We start from the raw sequence: 20,970 nt of genomic DNA on the forward strand, positions 1-20,970 counted from the left end.
TTTGTTCATTTTAATCCATCAGTTAAATAAGAATAACTAATAAAATGAATTTACCTCACGGATATGTTTTAAAGAACAAATAATCTTTAAACAACAACACTTTGAGATCTTGTAAGAAAAGCCACTGCAGGCAATGCATGACTGTCAATGCAGAGGAATCACTCCTAAATGGAAAACATAAAATCCCAGATAATCATCTCAGCTGACCTAGACATGGGGTCCTGAGGGGCTATATGCCCTTCTAAGAGCAAGAAATGGCTCCTATACTACATAATCAAGATCCAACCAGAGAAATCTGAGGGGTGGTAACCAGCCAAGAAAATGCTCCAATGACTCATTCATTCACTCATCCATTCAGCAAATATAAATTGAGCACCTTTTTTGTACTAGAATTGAATTTTTCTCAGTTTTCTATGGATTCAAGAATAAAGCTTGGCCAGCCCAGGACTGGTGCAGTGGGCCCTGTGCCGGATCTCCAGCCTGGGGCCCAATGTTCAATGCAGGAGGGGACCTTGGAAAAGGAAATCTGAAAATCCTCCTCAAGCTTCATACTACTATGAAGTCTACCTCCCAGCTAGATACAGTTCTTTCATTCCCTCCAGATGCCCCTGAACACATAATCACACACACACACACACACACCACAACATACACAATAGTTCTGTCCTGCTGTAGTAGCTTATACCTATTTAAATATGTTCCTTTGTATGATATGACAACCTGATATATTGGTTTTTTCTGCCTTTCATTAGGCTGCAATAAACAGCTCTACTCCCTAGGAAGAAACCTACTATAAACTGATTTGTGGCCGGTCCTCCTCAGGAGCTCCTGCCAAGCTGGTAGGAAGCTTCCCGGGTGACTCCATCTTAGTTGGATTGCCTGCAGAGCCTAACATTATACTTAGGGTGAAGCTTGAGGAAGGGGGCTCTAAAACAGCTGAGGAGGGCCTAGGGGACAGGGAGTATACTGAAGAAGCATACTATGTCCTGAGGAAAGGGAAAGCTCAGAAGTATCTAAGGTGCACACACAAACATAGAATATCTGTAGATACAAAAAGTAAAGCAAGAGCATATTCATGTATTTATAATCTAACACCAAACTACTACCACCAAGACAAAAATATAGTGACATGTCCCTCCCACCCAGTCCCTCTGCCTTTGGTGGCTTCTGCTACGCCACCTCCCCACCCCTCCCCAATGCAGGCTGCCCTGGATACTCATTTTGACCTGATTTCAATTCCATCTGGTCAAACATGCTGGGAAGAGGGGAGGGGAGGAGAAATACATTAGGATTTGCCACTGGGGCTAGACCTAGACCCATGAGTCCCAGCCACACTTCCCCACCCCCAAGGTGATCCTGTGGTAAGAGAGACATGGAAAGCACCAGCTCAAACCCTGACAGAAAAGCCAGAGATGCCTGCAAACATTTTCTGAGCATCTACAATTTGACAGTCTCAATCCGTTTGCAGCTCCCATTGAGGAGCCCTGGAAGGGTCCTCACTGGGCTCCAGGAGAGCTATTTATTACTGTCAACGTGTGAGGTGATTCCTCCTTGCCTCAGCCCTAACGGGGAGTCCCTCTTGCCTCTTTCCTCTCTCTCTTCCTGTTCCTCCCCTAAGCTCCTTTCCTTCTTGACCTTGAGAGCCCAGTAATGGGTTCTCTCCCATTACTGGCATTCTGGCAAAGGCAGTGAGAAGCAGGTTCTCTTTAGCTGGGGTGGGGAAATAAAGAGGTAAAGTGACAGGGGGAGAGGCAAGAGACCGAAAGAGCTGGAAACAGCCCCTGCCATCTCCTCACACTCTACAGCACAGGAACAAGTCCTTTTTATGCCCAACGGGGGAGAGCAGCCCAGCCCCCAGGTTGCAGAGGAAATGTTTTGGCCAGTCACCTTCGGTGATTCCAACACTGCAATGGAGAAAACCTGCAGAGGACCTGGCCCTGAGCATCCACAGGAGGCAAGGTGGGGATAATGGATTATTTCGCAGGAGCAAATAGGCAGACTTTGCAGATTTTGCAGATTAGTCCACGAACAAAACAAAACAAAACAAAACATTCAGGTCTCCCTTGAGTGAAGGGGAAGAAGCAGGCCCTCAGTGACCTTTATTTGGACCAAGACTGCTTTGTTTCAAGGATACAGACACACACGCCCAGGTGGTTAGGAGATAGCTATCTCCTGGAAAGAGGAATGCCTTTCCCGCCCCTAAAAATCGCTGGATTTAGTAGCTCTTTCTCCCCCAGCTCTTTTCCTCCTTCCCCTTTGTTCTTCCCGAAAATAAATAAACTCTCCAGCTTGTTAAACTCTTAGCTCCAAGGGAAGGAATCAGACTTACAAACTGGTTACCCAGACTTTGAATGTGCTACAAGGAGGGAAAGGTTCCTGCCAATGACAGGTGCTACGCAGGTCTCAGCATTCTGGTTTACTTGGGGGTGGGGGTGAACTCGCTGGGCAACCNTTACTGAGCCTGGGGGTCAACTTGATAGTTCCCATGAAAACAAAGAAGAGTCCCAGGGCCACTGAGAGGGCCACGACCGTTACGGTTCTGGGGGACGCCATGGGGTCACCAAGGCAGGTCCCAACCAATCCTTCGGCTTTGCGCACCCTGTCTAAGGCTCAGGCAGTTAGCACAGGGAGAGCTAGAGGGACGGAGAACTAGAGGGACGCTGCGGAGGCAGCAGGCAGGGCAGCTAGAATGACAAAGGGAGAGGAGGGAGCTGGAGAGAAAAATTGAGAGATCGAGATTCAACCTCTCTCACTACAACAATCGCTGGGTCCTAATGCCCTACGCTTAGTCCTCACTGGCCAAAAGCACAGTCTGGAAGTTAAATGGAGCTTTCAACAGAGGTGGAAACTTAAAATGCGGAAGTCATAAAATGGGGAAAAGGTAGGTTACCCTTTGAGTTCAGCCCCTGGGCTGCCTACTGGAATGAGGAATCAGGGAAAGACCTCCTTTCCACCACTTCTCACCAGGAGCACTTTTCATCTCTGTAATAGTCCTCTAGTTATTCACTCCTGTTTTTCAACCTCCCTCCTTCTCTCCTCTTTTCCTTTCCCTCAGTCAAAAACATTAGTCCTTAGTTTGCTGGTTTCTGCAGTGGGCAACATTCAAAGATAAATCTGCAAAGTTGTCAGGTTCCATTGCTGCCGAAGAATGCTTTATCTTTCTCTTCCTCAAAAACCTTTAATGGTTCCCATTGTCCAGTGGTTAACTCCACGGTTTTAAATTAGACATTTGAGGCCCTCCACATTTTGACCCCTGCCTCTCTTTGGAGGTTTATCTTCCAATAGCTCCATGCCACCCCTTATATCTTATATGCTCATGGCTCCATAAACCTGAGCTTTCCCACCTCTCACTACTCCATCACTCTTAATTAACATTCAAACTTCCTCAATGTCACTTTCTCCATAGAGCCCTTTCCTGATCCATTCCCAGCTGGATATGTTTTCTCCATCCTCTGATTTCCTGTACCAATAACCAATGTCTGTTGACTGTTTACTAAGTGCTAGACACTGCCCTTTACTTGTATTAACTCGTTCAGTCTTTTATTTATTTATTTACTTACTTATTTACTTATTTATTTATTTAGAGAGGGAGAGCGAGAGAGAGAGAATCCCAAGTAGGCTCTATGCTGTCCTCAGTCCCACAAATCATGGGATTATGCCACAAACTGTGAACTGCAGAATCATGCCCTGAGTTGAGATCAAGAGTCAGAGGCTTCACCAACTGAGCCACTCAGAGACCCCAACTCATTAACTCTTTACAGCAACACTGTGAGCTAGGTATGAGCTCCCATTTTATGGATGGACCATTGAGGCACAGGGAAGTTAAATAACTTGCCCAAGAGTATATACTAGTAAGTGGAGAGCCAGAATTCAAACCTAGGCAGTAATTTCCAGAGTCCAGGTTCTTAACCATTGCTCTATTGCCTCTCTATATACTTTCTACTTTGCATTGTAAGTATAGCACTGACCTGATTCTGCTTTGCCCTGCGATTACACACACACACACACACACACACACACTCACACATGCACGCGCATACACACCCTTTTGATGAGGCAGTAAGAGAGAGTTGACTAAGAGAGTCTGGAGTCAGGTCCAGAAGGTCCAGGGTTTAAATGCCAGCTCTGCCACTAACTCTGTGAACTTGGATAAGTCACCCAACTTCCATTTCCACATTTATAAAATGTCTGTGAAAATTCTACCTCAAAAGTTTGTTGTGAGAATTCAATATAAGTAAATTGCCTAGCATAGTGTCTAACATATAATGATGTAGTTCCTTTTTTACTTCCTTTGCTTTCCTAATCTACTACTCCACAGTTAGTTTAGATTATAAGCATTTCAAGGTAGGAACAACTTCTATATATTCCCCATAGTACCTAGAACAACGCCAGATCCTAATAAATGTTCCTTGCCAAAACAATAACAAAAACAACAACAACAACAAAAAACTGATGAGGGTCTCCTGGGTGACTCAATAAGTTAGGCGGCTGACTTCAGCTCAGGTCATGATCTTACAGCTCCTGGATTCGAGCCCTGCATTGGGCTCTATGCTGACAGCTCAGAGCCTGGAGCTTGCTTCAGATTCTGTGTCACCCTCTCTATCTGCTCCTCCCCCGCTCATGCTCTGTCTCTATCTCTCAAAAATAAATAAACATTAAAATTTTTTTAAAACTTATGAATTTGAATGTACATATCCCTGGGAGTGGTAACACTTTAGGTTTAGGAATCATTTACATCTTATTATGGAAGAATTTCAATCTTTTGTGATTATGATTTGACCTATAAATTAGTGAGTGACTACAATGTACACACAAGTGAATTAGGCACTATAGGCATATGCAGATAAATGAGGCATAGTCCCTGCTTCCAAGGAGTTTGTTGTATAGTAGAGAGTAGGATTTGTTAGAGATGAGTAAAAGGAGCACTTAACGAAGCCCATTCACATAGTTAAGCAACTGATAAAAATAAAAATATATATATATACACACATACCATTTTCCTTTCAAATTACATGATAACAGAAATAATAATATTCATTATAAAAATCTTTTTAATATTTATTCATTTTTGAGAGAGACAGAGAGTGAGTGGGGGAGGAGCAGAGAGAGAGGGAGACACAGAATCAGAAGCAGGCTCCAGGCTCTGAGCTGTCAGCATAGAGCCTGATNAATACTTCAGCATTATTTGAATGTACTGTAGTTCATATAACTATTCTATTGCTAGATATTATTGGTTTTATGGTGTTTGCTTCTGCAGCCAAAGATGCAATGCACCTACTGGTGGGAATGCAAACTGGTGCAGCCACTCTGGAAAACAGTATGGAGGCTCCTCAAAAAATCAAAAATAGAACTACTGTATGAACCTGCGATTGTACTACTAGGTATTTATCCAAGGGATACAGGTGTGCTGTTTCAAAGGTACACATGCACCCCAATATTTATAGCTGCACTATCAATAATAGCCAAAATATGGAAAGAACCCAAATGTCCATCGATGGATGAATGGATAAAGAAGCTATATATATACACACACAATGGAGTATTACTCAGCAATAAAAAAGAATGAAATCTTGCCATTTGCAAATAGGTGGATGGAACTGGAGGGTATTATTAGTCAGAGAAAGACAAATATCATATGACTTCACTCATATGAGTACTTTACAATACGAAACAGATGAACATAAGGGAAGGGAAGCAAAAATAATATAAAAACAGGGAGGGGGACAAAAACATAAGAGACTCTTAAATATGGAGAACAAACAGAGGGTTACTGGAGGGGTTGTGGTGGGGGGATGGGCTAAATGGGTAAGGGGTTTAAGGAATCTACTCCAGAAATCATTATTGCACTATATGCTAACTTGAATGTAAATTTAAAAAAATAAATTAAATTTTAAAAAATGCGATGCACATCTTTGTATTTCAGTTTTTGTCTAAATTCCTGAATTTTTCCTTAGGATAAGTTTCTAGAAGTTGGATGGATCAAAATTATGAACTTTTTATATTTATATATTCTTTTTTTTAGTTTTCTTTTTATTTTGAGAGAGAAATTGAGAGCATGAGCAGGGGAGGGGCAGAGAGAGAGGGAGAGAGAGAATCCCAAGCAGGTTCTCACAGAGCCCCATGTGGGTGGCCCCATCTCACAAACCCTGAGATCATGACCCAAGCCAATCAAGAGTCAGATGCTCAACCAACTGAGCCACCCAGTTGCCCCATGCATATTCATTTTATATGACCAAATTTAATAATAGCTAACATTTACTTATCACCTAGAGGATGCCAGACCCTATGCTAAGTGATTTGCATGTAATTTGAGATTAGTACTATTAATTCCCTCCATTTTATGAATGAGAAAACAGAGCAAGGAGTGATGCAGCTCCCCAGGTCCAGAGCTGGGCTGCCATCTCTTGGGGTATTCAACTTAAACCTGTGTTGTTCCTCCATTTGCTGTTGCTGTTCTTTTAAAGCATGTAAAGAGATGAATGTTTAAAAGACTCTTGACACATATTACTTATGTGTTTTCCAAAAAGCAAATTACCTTCCCATCAATAGTATAGAAAATGTAAACATCNTCATTAATAAAAATTTGTATTTTGTGCATTATTAGTGTGTTAGAACATTTTTTCATAAATTCGTTGGTCATATGGATATCTTCTGTTTATGTCCTTTTCCATTTTTATTTTGAGTATTGTGGTGTTTTTTATTGATTCATAAGAACGCTTCATATCATACTAGCATCAATTATGTTTTAAATATTTTTGCCAGATTGTGTTTGCCAATAAATCTGCTGGAGTCAAATCTAGCAATACTTTTACTTATGACTTTTCCATTGATTTTACACTTACAAAATTCTTCCTAATTTAGCNGCAACTATTTTTTCCCATTCCGTCAGTTGCCTATTAGTTTTGTTGATTGTTTCCTTTGCCGTGCAGAAACTTTTTATGTTGATGAGGTCAAAATAGTTCATTTTGGCTTTTAATCCCCTTTCCTTTGGGGTTGTATCAAAGAATAAATTGCTGCGGTTGAGGTCAAGGAGGTTGTTTCCTGCTTTCTTCTCTAGGATTTTGATGGNGAAGTCTGGGATTGTGATGCCTCCCATTTTGATTTTCTTCTCCAATATTACTTCGGTTATTCGGGGTCTTTTGTGGTTCCATACAAATTTGAGGAGAGTTTGTTCTAGTTTTGAAAAGAATGCTGGTGCAATTTTGATTGGGATTGCATTGAATGTGTAGATTGCTTTGGGTAGTAATGACATTTTAACTATATTTATTCTTCCAATCCATGAGCATGGAATGTTTTTCCATTTCTTTGTGTCTTCTTCAATTTCCTTCATAAGTTTTCTATAGTTTTCATCATATAGATCTCTGATATCTTGGGTTAGGTTTATTCCTAGGTATTTTCTGGTTTTAGTGCAATTGTGAATGGGATCAGTTTCTTGATTTCTCTTTTTTTGCTTCATTATCGGTGTATAAAAATGCAACCGATTTCTGTACGGTGATTTTGTATCCTGCAACTTCGCTGAATTCATGGATCAGTTCTAGTAGCCTTCTGGTGGAGTCTGTCAGGTTTTCTGTGTANGTTGGTTGTAATAAATCCATTTTCATTCGTGATTGTGTCTATTTGGGTGATCTCTCTTTTCTTTTTGAGAAGCCTGGCTAGAAGTTTGTTAATTTTGTGTATTTTTTCAAAAAAACCAACTCTTGGTTTCATTGATCTGTTCAACTGTTTCTTTGGTTTCTGTATTGTTTATTTCTGCTCTGCGTTTTGTATTTCTCTTCTCCTACTGGGTTTGGGGTGCTCTTGATGCTCTCCCTCTAGTTCATTTAGGTGAGCTGTTAGATTTTGGACTTGTGCTTTTTCTAATTTCTTGAAATAGGCCTGGAGTGCAATGTACTTTCCTCTTAGGACTGCCTTTGCTGCATCCCATAGAGTTTGAATTGTTGTGTTTTCATTTTCATTTGTTTCCATATATTTTTAAATTTCATCTCTAATTGCCTGATTGGCCCATTCATTCTTTAGTAGGGTGTTCTTTAACCTCCATGTTTTTGGAGGTTTTCCAGACTTCTTCCTGTGATTGATTTCAAGTTTCATAGCATTGTGATCTGAAAGTGTGCATGGTATGATCTCAGTTCTTTTATATTTATTGAGGGCTGCTTTATGTCCCAGTATGTGATCTATCTTGGTGAATGTGCAATCTGCACTTGAGAAGAAAGTGAATTCATTCTTTGGCCTCAGGATGTAGACTTCTAAATCAATTCTCAAATCCATCTGGTCCAATATGTCATTCAAGTCCATTGTTTCTTTAGTGATTTTCTGTTTAGTTGATCTATCCATTGCTGTTAGTGGGGTATTAAAGTCCCCTGCTGTTAGCACATTCTTATCCATAATATTGTTTCTGTTTGTCATTAATTGTTTTATATATTTAGGTGCCTTCATGTTTGGTGCATTGACATTTATAATTGTTAGCTCGTCCTGATGGATACCCTGTAATTACTATATATTGCCCTCCTTCATCCCTTGTTCCTGCCTTTACTTTAAAGTCCATTTTGTCTGATGTATGTATAGCTACTACAGCTTTCTTTTGACTTCCAGTAGCATGATAGATATTTCTCCATCCCCTTACTTTCAATCTAAAGGTGTCCTCAGGTCTCAAATGAGTTTCTCGTAGACAGCAAATAGATGGATTTTTTTTTAATCCATTCTGCTACCCCACGTCTTTTGATTGGGGCTTTTAGCCCATTTACATTCAGTGTTATTATTCAAATATATGAGTTTAGAGTTATTGTGTCCTTTGTAGGATTCATGCTTGTGGTGGTGTCTCTGGTACCTTGCATTCCTTGCAACCTTTCCCTCATATAGTCCCTCTCAGGATTTCTTGTAGGGCTGGTTTAGTGGTGAAGAATTCTTTCCATTTTTGTTTATTTGGAAAGACTTTTATCTCTCCTTCTATTCTGAATGACAGGCTTGCTGGATAGAGGATTCTTGGCTGCATATATATTCTGTTCATCACACTGAAGATTTCCTGCCATTCCTTTCTGGCCTGCCAGGATTCAGTAGATAGGTCTGTCACAACTCTGATAGGTTTCCTTTTGGAAAGGGAAGGCCTTTAGAGCCCTTTTCTCCCTAGCTGCTTTCAGAATTCCCCGTTTCCTTATATTTTGCCAGTTTCAATATGATATGTCATGCAGAAGATTAATTCAAGTTACATCTAAGGGGAGTTCTTCTGCTGGGAAAAAAAAAAAGCGCAGCTGTCTACTGGGGATGGGCGTGGTTTGGTGTAGGCAGATCTTAGCCTCCACTCTGTCCAGGGCAGGCAGTTCCCTGAGGTCCCACCTTGGTGGTTGTGGGGAGAAAAATGGTGGCGCCCCAGTCCCTTCTCAAATCAAGCATTGCAACTCACTCTTTTGGGTTCGGTCTCCCTGTGCCCAGGGCATAGCCAAGGTGGGCCGTGCTCTATATCGAAAGCCAGGCCTCGTTTCCAGATCTTAGTCTGTGTGCCCTATTGATATCACCCAAAGTATAAACCCACAGGCGACTCCCTCCAAGCAGTTCAAGACTCCCGCCTCCCCCCTGGGAATCGAGCCCAGCCAGAAGCACACTGGCGCTGCAGCTTCCCCTCCAGATCAAGCTGGTGAGCAAGGAACAGTCTCTCCCGGGGTTACCTGGGACCAGTGCGACCGCTCAGGGTCAGCTTGACAGCAGGAAGCCGGATCCCTCTGTGTCCTGAGCGGAGGTTTTTCTCTTCTCCAAGGAGAGGGACAGTGTCTTGAGCAGTTTCGGCATCTCTTTTTTCCCCCCCAGACTCACTGCCGCTCCCCGCAGAGGGGGATTCCCCCCTCCCTCTGTGTCTCTGGTCCCAGCCTGTTTTTATCTTCCCCAGGTTGCACTCATGCTATAAGGTTTTCTCAGGGGACTCTGTCTCCTTTTCCTCTCAAACTCCTGGATTCTGTAAAGGCTCCTATGGCTTTAGGCCTTCTCCATTTTGAGAGATGGGGGGGGGAGTGAAATGTACGAAGCTCCCTACTTCTCCACCATCTTGCCTCCTTCTTTTCAAAATTTTTAAAGTTGATTTATTTATTTAGAGAGAGACAGAAACAAAGTGAGCGAGAAGGGGCAGAAAGAGAGGAGGAAGAGAGAAAATCCCAAAGAGACTCTGCACTGTCAGCACACAGCCGCATGCAAGGCTCGAACTCATGAAACCTGAGATCATGTCCTGAGCCAAAACCAAGAGTCAGATGCTTAACAGAATGAGCCACCAGGCACCCCAACAGTTGCTTATACTTTTTAAAGCTTTTTTATGCTTTCATTTTTTTTCATTTAATATTTTTGATGAATTCTGCCTTCACTGATTTTTGATGCTTCCTTTATTGTATATTGGGTTCTTATCTTTTTATTAGGTCAGTCTCAAGGCTTCTGTTCCTTTGATTTGTTTGTTTATTTTTGTGACAATACTATGTTTTAAATATTATAACTTATGTATACATTTTAATATCTTATAAGAAAAGTATCTCATCATTATTACTCTTTTTTGAAAATTTCTTTGCTATTATCCTTATTCATTCTTTTAGGTGAATTTAGAATCACCATATCAAGGTAAAATAACTTTGAATCTTTACTGGATTGAATTAAACATATAATTAATTTTTAAAAGCTGTCATCTTACAAAATTTAGCTTTCCCATCCAGAAATACGGCCATTAATTTCCATGTATTCAAATCCTAGTGGCTAAAAGATATACAAATATCCTTGTTTCCTTTGTGTAAAGCATATGCATTTCTTGAAAAGTTATTTCTAGGGATTCTATGTTATTTTTTGTTATCTCAAATGGATTTTTGTTTCCATTATATCTACTAACAGGTTGTTGCTGGCTTATAGGAAAACCATTGATTGCTATTCAGCCACTTCGTTGAACTCTTTTCTGAACTCTCTCTTTTCTGAGTTAAATCTGAATGTTTCAATGGATTCCCTTGGGTGTTCTCAAGCTAGACAAAGGAATCAGAAATAATGATGATTTTTGTTTCCTTTCCAAAAGTTATACTTCATTTCTTTTTCACATCTTACTGTGTTAACTACAGACCAGCTTCTAACATTTGCCTGTCCTAGGGCAAGAGTACGAATGGAGGCTCACTTACCACATGTCAAGAAACCATGAATTGGAACACAAAGAGAAGCAAGAAACCCAATACTTGTTGCTACTGGGGCACAATCATTGTTATGGAAGAATCTATTGCTTTTGAGAGAGGAAGGGCTTGACAAGTTGATTTGTCTTTTCTCTTACTAAGCACTTCTGCTGCTCAAATTCTCCTTTCATACTAAAGCATTTGTCTGATAGTAGCAGTGGAAGTCACAGATCATCGTGGCATTAGGATGCATTTGCCTTTTGTTTCAAGTACAGAGGGCAAGCGATATGAAGTATTCCCCTGACATTTGAATGGTGTTAATTATGAGAGCAGAGTTTTAGGGTTATGTGTTGTGCCAACACTGAGCACTGGATCCTGAGTGTCAGAAGTGCCCATGTCTTCTTTAATAAATGTATTTTTGTGTATTTGTAATACAAGGGATCCTCTAAACTGTGCCCAGGCCTGATGATGGTGCTGGTTTAAAGCAAGTGCTTTAAAGCACTTCTAAGCACTTTTAAAGACTAGCTTTGTCTTCAATCCTAGTTAGAATACTTCTAGGTAATAGAGAGTTGTCATTTACTGAGGGCTTGCCATGTGTCAATGCCATTATAAGTGCTCTACATCCATTATTTCATTCATTCCTTACAATAACACTTCAAAATAGGAACTCTCATTATTAGGTTTGCTTAGCTAGGTAACTCGCTCAAAATCACATGTCTGGATGCTACTGAGCTGGGATTTGAAACCCAGGTATGTCTGACAAAAGTTCATTTTATCAACTGCTACATTATGCAAACTTCTATTTTGTCATTGATCATAATGTTAGCTATTGGTTTGAGATGATTCTTTGTCTTTAGTTGGCTCTAGAGGCAAAATAGGATACTGGATTTTTAAATCTTTTTAAGTTCATTTTTGAGAGACAGAGATAGACAGGAGTGGGGCAGGGTCAGAGAGAGAAGGAGACACAGAATCCAAAGCCGGCTCTGGGCTCTGAGCTGTCAGCACAGAGCCTGACCCCGGGCTTGAACTCATGTACTGTGAGATCATGACCTGAGCCGAAGTCAGCTGCTTAACTGACTGAGCCACCCAGGCACCCCATGAATACTGGATTTTTAAACTTGAAACTTAACTGAGATCCAATAGTTGGTTCCTACAAAGAGGTGGCTCTTCTTGTTGTCTCTTAGGGGATGAGAAATTCTATTCTTGATCAATACCATTCCTTACATCCTACCATTTGCATACTTGTAGGTTTTCATTTCAACTGCAGAAGTCTCTGGGTGGTGACTATACCAGTGGTTACACATTCACATGCCTACAGAGGGTGGAGAGTTAGTGTAAATGTGTAAATCCCATGAAACATTAGGCAACAGATACTAGGTGTATTGTACTGTGACCCCTGAATGCTCTGGAAAATTCTGGGATAACTACTAATGAGGCCACCAGTTATATACAGTACAGATCATCTGACATTCTTTTGGTGATTTTCAAAATGTGGCTTGAGAACACCAAGTGGTCTGTTATTTCCTCGAGGTACTTTGTGGGTTTGTCTCTTAGAGTATTAATTTTACTTTGTTTTTGGTTTGTTTTCACTTGGTGTCTCATCCAATGAAGCATCATTTTCCCCCCATTTGTTATGGGGGACTTTTGTTGTGACATATACAAGGTAGAGGTCTGCAGACTCATTTGCCTTGTCATAATGGTCCCAACTAAAAGACTGTGAGATCCTTAGTAGAGTGGGTATAACACTCACACCTTCCATAAGGTCACAGCCTCATGACTTGGTCTGTAGGCTGAGATAAGATGCCTTAATTTTACTCTAGCTACCACATATGGAGCAATCACCATGTGCTAGGCATTGTATAATTACAGTGCATTACATATACCAGCCTGTTCAATCCTCAAGACAGCCCTGTGGAACAAGTCCAATGAGTTCTAATATCAGGCCAATTTTTACGGATTAGGAAATCGAGGCTCAAAGAGGTTAGGTCATTTGTAGGTTAGGCCATTTGTCCAAGGTCATCTTTTCATGAGNATCCAACCAAAACACAGAGTGACCATTATATCACACATACTTTATTTATTTATTTATTTTTTTATTTTCTAAAGCAGAGCCTTTTTTTTTTTTTTTTAACCTTTCTTGGTTGTTAACCTTCACTGGCATTAGAATCACTGGGAACTTTATTTTTAAGGCATATAAGCAGAGCTCATCTGCAGAGATTCTGATTTCACTGCTCTGGGGGTCGGTCCTCTTTTTTAAAAAGCTCTCCAAGTGGGGCACTTGGGTGGCTCAGTCAGTTGAGAGTCTGACTCCGGCTCAGATTATGATCTAATGGTTAATGAGTTCAAGCCCCACATTGGGCTCTCTACTGTCAGCACAGAACCTTCTTCGGATCCTCTGTCTCCCTTTCTCTCTGCATCTCCCCCAATCACTCTATTTCTCTCAAAAATAAAAATACATTTAAGAAAAAAAGCTTTCCAAGGGATTCTAATGTGCAGCCATACTAGTGAATACTGCACTCTGCTTTGTTGCCTCAAAACTCAGTGACCTCAGTTGTATCTCAGGGAAACACAAAGGACTTGGTGGGAAAAGAGTGAAAAGTGATAAGAGAAACAAGGTTATGCTGGGGTGAGTGTCTCTGTCTACTGTAGACGACATATGTTCTTTATAAGGTAGGTGTGAACAACAAATTCTGAGGACAGTTTACACGGTAATGGATCTTTCCTCAGCTTCACAAGTAGTGCTAATCGAGACCCTCTACTCATCCAGCATCAGACTGGATGTGTCAGTTATATCAAAATCCCAACTGACAGGTAGCTGTACTCAGCAAATACTGCTCTTTAATTTTAACTATTTGAGTTATTTTCAAAAGGGAATCAAGATCATACTGTATACATATCACGGTGTTTTTCTCTGTAGCTGTCAGGACAAAATGAGAAATTTAGCCTGACCCAGGATATGCCTGTTTCCAGAAATATCGTGTTCTGTGAGCACAGCCTATATACTGTGTTGTCCCCCAGGGTGCAGCCTCTTGTTCGGTCTTCCTGGAGAGGCAGAGGCAGTGACTGGAGCCTACAGTTCAGAACATTTCCAGGGGCCCTGAGCACTGAGCCATAAGGAGCGTGCAAGCTTTCTGCAAGTCTTTATAGCTCTTCTGTCCTTGAGGGAAGGCAGTAGAGTGCAGGTCTTCTGCTCCAGCAACAACAGCATCACTTGGGAACTTGTTAGAAATATAAAATCTCATGGAAAGTAAGATAAAAACGGCCGGGGGGGGATGCAAACCATAAGAGACTCTTAAATACAGAGAACAAACTAAAGTTTGCTGGAGGGGAGATGAGTGGGAGGATGGGCTAAATGGGTGATGGGCATTAAGGAGAGAGCACTTGTTGGGATGAGCACTGTGTGTCATATGTAAGTGAGGAATCTCTGGCTTCTACACTGTATGTTAACAAACTTGAATTTAAAAAAAAAAGAAATGCAAATTCTCTGGTCCAACCCTATACCTACTGAATCAGAGACTCTAGAAAGGGAGGGGCCCCAGCAATCTGTTCTATCAAGTCCTCTAGGGAATTTTAATGCACACTAAAACTTGAGGACTGCTGATTAAAACTTAAAAGATTAAATGTAGAGACACAAGCATCAGATAGCTGAATTCAAGTGCTGGTTCAACTACTTACCATATGACTTTGGGCAAGTTATTGACCTCTGACTAAATGTCAATTATCTCATTTGTAAAACACAGCTATCGATTTTCTTATCTGTAAGATAGGTACCTACATGTGATAATGCACATAGAACACCAAGCACAGTGCAAGACACAAAGTAAGGATTCAATACATGTTGAATACCCTTTTAAAAATTATTATTGTTGTTATTATTATTATTATTATTATAAGGGCTGTTCTGGATAATCACTTTCATTTCTAACATAATTGGGTTCCTTCTAAAAAGATCATAATTACAAGATCAGAAACCAAATAGAGTATCTTAAACAACTCAGTAAGGAAGGGGCAGAAAGTATTTCACTTACATTTCTTCACAGAATCATGGAATATNATTCCATTCAAATTAATAATGACTCTTAAAAGAATTCCAGGTGCATAGCATCCAGAAAAGAAAGTAGAGATAAGTTTCGTTATTATTAAGGGTTTGCTACTGTTGGCCATTTGAAGAGGATCAAAGTTGTAGCCTCTAGGTTGTTATAGAATTTGTGCCCTTGACCTGAGTCCCAGGCATGAAGCCAAGGTTCATGTATTGATGGTGGAGCAGGACATGAGATGATTGTCCCCTGTTATTCCTCTATATCTAGCTCTTAGGGAAGAGATGCCGGTATTGGAATGCTGTTAACATTGAATCGCAAATTTCAACACTATAAAAAGCAAAGGGTTGGGACCTTATTAAGTGAAAAATGAATATTAACACAAGCCATGTAAATGTGAGGTAGTAAATATCTGTGTTACCTTAGGAACTAGAACATAAAGGTAGCTAGGTAGTTTGGTGACAGTTTCCAGGGTAATTCCTCCCACATACAACATAAGAGCTTTCTTATTACGTTAACTCTTTCTCTATATGCCCCCTGAACCCTCACTCAATGTTCCACTATCATCTTTCTCTCTCTCTCTCTCAAAAAAAAAAACCAAAAACCAAAAAACAAAAAAACCTCCCTTTCTTATTTCCCTGTTTTTGTTAGTGCCAATGCCATTCTCCTAAGTAATCTCTTCAGAAACCCTTGATGTTTATCAGTGAACTGAAGGGTCCCCAAAGTANTTGAAATTTTTAAAAAAAAATCTCACAGTGGATGAGACTAGCCATCCGTGACCCTTCCCTGAAGCAACTTCTTGTAAACATAATTTGTAGATATACTGCAGATGAGATTAAGATGCTTCCCAATATCTCACCTGGGAGCTACCAATCTAGAATGTAATTCAGGTTAAGATGAGCTGTTACCTTGGCAACTGTGACATGTAATGAGAATAGGAGGCAAGTAGTATTGTAATGACAGAAAATTCTGGTAACTAGTTGCAGATGATGGAAAAAAGAACAGTGGAGAGTCAGTGTTTATCCAACACTCTTCAAGTAACAGGAATACTGGTCTGGTATACATGTTGCAAATAATCCTAAGAATTCTCTCAAAACCATTCACCATCATTTGTTGAAATGGCAAGTGACCTTCTGATTATCAGTTTGGTTTCTCTGGTACATAAATAGCTGGTAGGTATAACACTAGATAGAATATTTCAGTCACTAGAAAGTATATTCCTCACTGGCATTTGGCTTGTAAGCCAGTATCCTATAAATCTGCTTCTTGTTAGACCCCTCAGAGTCTAAATCACTTCCACAGGAACTAATAAAATATGGTTTTCAGTCGAACAGTCTGGACTATGAGGGCTTTACTAAGATGCTTCGATTCACTTTTTTTCCTCTGATATTTTACTACTTTTCCTTATTATCAATGTAATGCCTATCCATTGTAAAAAAATTTTTTTTGGAAAGTACAGAAATGAAAAAGAAGCTGACAAATGAATCTTTCCTAAGCCCACTATCTAGAGGCAACAGCTGTAAACAGTTGGTGTATTAATTTCCAGAGCATTTTTTTGCTTTATACATTTACGGTCATACTGAATGCATAATTCTTTATCCTGCCTTTTTCATTTAAGGCTGTCTTCTACACATATTTCCATGTCATTTCCATCTTTTCAGAGGCACAATTTTAAGTTAAATTTTTACTAAAGTGTAACATACATACAGAAAAATGCACATATTAAGAGTACAGACTGATAAATTTTCACAAAGTGAACACAGCTCTGTAGCCAGCACCCAGATGAGGAAATAGAATATTACCAGCACCTCAGAAGCCCCCACATTACCCCTGCCAGCTACTACCCACACCCAAAGGGTAATGCCATTCAGACTCCTAACACCATACCATGTAATTTTTAATGTTTCTGCAATAGTCTATGAATAGACCATATTTTATGTAATCATTCCCTGTTTTTCTAATGTTGGACTTTGAAGATGCTTTTTAATTTTTAACTGTGAGACACTTTGGGAAAATANGTTCATATATTGTTGTTCACATCTCTATCTCCTTAGAATAGATAGATTCTCAGAGGTGGAATTTCTGGGGCAAATGGTGTGATATTTTAAAAATTCTTGAGGGGTGCTTGGGTGGCTCAATGGCTCTTGATTTTGGTTCAGGTCATGATCCCAGGGTCATGGGATTGAGCCCCACATCAGGCTCTGTGCTCAGAGACACTGAATCTGAGCCTCTTAAGATCTCTCTCTCTCTTTCTCTCTCTCTCTCCCCCTCTGTCCCTCTCCCTCGCTTGTGCTCTCTCTTTCTAAAATAAATAAATAAATATATAAATAAATAAATAAATAAAAGATTTTTTATTCTAATTGCTTTCCAAGAAGTTTGTATCAGTTTACAATCCCACCAGCAATGTGTGAGAGCACCTGTCTCACTGTCCGTGGTCTTCCTCAAANNTTGTTTATTATTTAATGTGTATATCTTTGTCATATATATAATTCTTAAGGCTTATGTAGTAAACTTTACCTACTTGGTGTTTTTGTTTTTTTTTTTCCTACTGGCTATCAGTTTAGTAAAGTCCTCCTATATACAAATTTCAGATGCATAACTATCTGTGTTCAGTTTTAGGGCTTTTATGCTTTGATTTTTTTTGACTTTCAACTAATTCATCTGGTATTTTAGTTGATGCATGGTGGTAGGGCTCAAATTTTAATGGGTATCAGCTTCAGTGCTTGTTACAAACCCAAATATTTCTGAGCCTTATCCCTCTGAGATTTCTATTCTCTAGGTGTGGGGTGGGGCTCAGAATCCCCATTTGTTACAATCACCCCAGTGGATTACATTTCAGATGGGCCCTGGTCCACACTTTGAGAGATTCTTGCAGAACTCAGTGTAATCTGCCATAGTACAGAGACTTAGCACCTCCCATCTGGATGACTGCAGCAGTCTCCCTCAGCTTTCAGGTCACTCCACCCTGAAATCTGTCCTACACACATCATCTAGAATTCTGTTCCAGAAACATCTCATGCCAAACTCTTCATTAGCTCCCTGTTGTTAAGGAAACTAGATCAAACCCCTCATCCAGCACTCCGGGCCCTTCATTATCTTCTCTGACCTATTGACCTGATCAACCAGATCACTAATGACTTCAGCACAACTTTCCCATCTAGCCTGGCCTGCCTCCTCCTGGGCCTTGGACACAAATTGCTCATTCAAGTTTTCCTGCTGCAGCTCCTACCTCTCCTCGGGTTATTCAAATCCTATGCATTCAACTCAATTTTCACATTCTTTTCCTTCCCTGACTATAAAGATGATATACCGCTTTGCTAGAATTACCACAGCCCAAGGCTGTGTAGTCTTCTGTTGTGAGTCTTCCCATCAGGTCACACAATTTAGAGGGTGTGGTCTGTGCATTTATCCCTCACAGCCTCTAACAAAGTCCTAAGGGCAAGAATGTCACTAATGGAGAATCTGGTTAATGGAAGTGATTTTTTAAAAATGTTTACTCTGAGAGAGAAAGTGCTCTTGTGCATGTGAGCAGGGGAGGGGCAGAAAGGGTGGGGGAGAGACAGAGAACTCCAAGTAGGGTCCATGCTGTCAGCACAGAGCCTGACTCAGGGCTTGATCCCATGAACCATGAGATCATGACCTGAGTTGAAATCAAGAGTCAGATGCTTAACCGACTGAGCCACCCAGGTGCCCTTGGAAGTGATTTTAATACATGTTATTTCTGAAAGGTAATGCTGTAGCCTCTCAGAAATCTTTTCTTTGGATCAAAATGAGAACGTTTGACAAATTTCTAGAGACTTCACTTTCTTGTGATTTGGTTTGCTGATAATAAAGTTAAGCAAAGGCTATCTTGGTTTCAGCTCTTATTTAATTTAACAATATTGCTTGTCACTGATTACATGTCCTTTAATTGACTTCCCAGTTGAAGAGTCCAAACTTTTCTATAATATGGGATATTTATGTCCCCTCTTACAAAAATGAAAAAAAAGAGAAAAAATGATTTCTCTTTTATAGAACATGCTTTATCTCATTAAATAAATATAAAAGGGTTAATAGCTAAATAATTACATTATAGCTTCCTTAATCTCTTTTCTCTCTTTACCCCTCAGGGTTCTGCCTTCTCAAATGACAGACTTGTTTTAAGGAGTTCACTTGGATGCTCGGAACAGGTGGGGATGAGAGTGAATGAAAATACATCCTTTCCCTTTCAGGTAGACAAGGGGAGGATTCAATTTAATTCACCAAATATTCACTGAGCTCCTATTAGGGCACCTGGCTCTGTGCTAGGCACAACAATGAATGCCAAGATGAGAAACTGATAATGGAGCAGAAGGGCATGGGAAGGAGAAGAAAAGGGAAAAAGAGTGAGGAAAGGAATGAAGCCCATTACCCGCATAAAAGGGGACTAAAAGAAGAGAAAGGGAGAAGAGAAACAAAGGTGCATTCTCCATCCTGGTCTCACTTGATAGTAATGTGCAGGCCTAGAAATCTGAAGCAATGGTTTGAGTTCCAACAGTACTTAAGAACCACTAGAGTGGTTAGGAGAGCCTTAAATTAAGTCAAGCATTTACCTACTCAAGACTTTGGAATGGAAAGTAAAAGAACTCTCTTTCTTTTCTCTCTCTCTCTTTTTGAAAGGATATATATGCAAGTGTGTGCATGTGTGTATACATACACAGTATCTAAAATTATTTTTGGACGATGATAGCTAACACTTATCGAATGTGTGCTTACTGTGTTCTAAGTACTTTACATATATTAACTTATTTAATCTTTATCACAACCCTGTGAGGTAGGTGCAATTATTATGGACATTTTTTTCAGATGAGGAAACTGAGGTACTGAGCAATTAAATAACTTTCCCAAGTTCACACAGCTTATAACTGGTGAACTTTGGTCTGGTTGACTTAATGTTTGCTGTTATTTGAGCTACTTGGCCATGTTTAACATACTGCTGTACTCACTATAGCTAATGCATTGCCTTGTGCATAATAAGCATGTTATGTTTTGAATAAATAACTAAAATGTTGGCTATAAAGTGATTTCCACTAAAGCCTGATTACTATTAAATATAAAAATTGGGGAGCCTGGGTGGCTCAGCCCGTTAGACCTCTGACTTCAGCTCAGGTCATAATCTCATGGCTTGGGTTCAATCCCCACATCAGGACCTGTACCGATAATGTGGAGCCTGCTTGCGATCCTGTCTCCCTCTCTCTGCCCCTCCACCACTCTCTCTCTCTCAAAATAAATAAACTTTTTAAAAAACATAAAAATTGTTATTTAATGTAGATTTACTTTGTTGTAAATTTTAATTCTATTCAAAACAATTTTTTTTCCAGCATACATGTGTGTGCATACTTCAACATTCTCTTACTCCTTTGGCTGGGCTCCTGACCTCTCTAAAAATGAATCACTGAATGTAGTCCAGGAGCTGGCAAATGAATTTAGTGGTATCTAGCTAGCTAGTCTCCTTCTGTAGTTTGAAGCTGAAAAACAATTTTTGCCCGAGGTTTTAGGATTTAGTAGTCCTGCGTGGGATCCACTTCAGAAACCAGGTTTATCTTGTCATAAGAACCTGACACTTTTCTGAAGCAATATAAAATAGGGGAACTAATGCCTGAAAAACCCCAGAGCCCCTAATAGGGCCCACTTTTACGAAAGGTTGCGATTTGAAGAAACCACCCCGCCCTTCATCTCTCAATCTTCCAACCCATTGTGGATCTGAGCCTGCAATTTTGGTTGACTTAAATCGCAAGCTTTCCAGAGGTGGGTAGCACACTGTTAACGCTTACCCAGATCCACCAATGGGACGAGGG

At 40.2% G+C, this 20,970-nt stretch overlaps 2 protein-coding genes across 2 annotated transcripts in view; one reads left to right on the forward strand and one right to left on the reverse strand.

Moving 5' to 3' along the window:
• Positions 1-2,757, reverse strand: part of TMEM35A (transmembrane protein 35A) — a 10,860-nt gene extending 8,103 nt beyond the window's left edge. The window contains exon 1 of the mRNA XM_077745298.1: positions 2,421-2,757. Coding sequence (XP_077601424.1) covers positions 2,421-2,553 — 133 coding nt within the window. The 5' untranslated portion in view covers positions 2,554-2,757. The remainder of the gene's footprint in view (positions 1-2,420) is intronic.
• TRMT2B (tRNA methyltransferase 2B) overlaps positions 2,552-20,970 on the forward strand; it is a 61,013-nt gene continuing 42,594 nt past the window's right edge. Inside the window, 2 exon segments of the mRNA XM_077745299.1 lie at positions 2,552-2,617; positions 19,264-19,365. Of these exon segments, the coding sequence (XP_077601425.1) occupies positions 2,552-2,617; positions 19,264-19,365 (168 nt within the window).

Source organism: Crocuta crocuta, unplaced genomic scaffold (assembly GCF_008692635.1).
Source record: "Crocuta crocuta isolate KB4526 unplaced genomic scaffold, BGI_CrCroc_1.0 scaffold588, whole genome shotgun sequence".
Classification (NCBI taxonomy): Eukaryota; Metazoa; Chordata; class Mammalia; order Carnivora; family Hyaenidae; genus Crocuta; species Crocuta crocuta.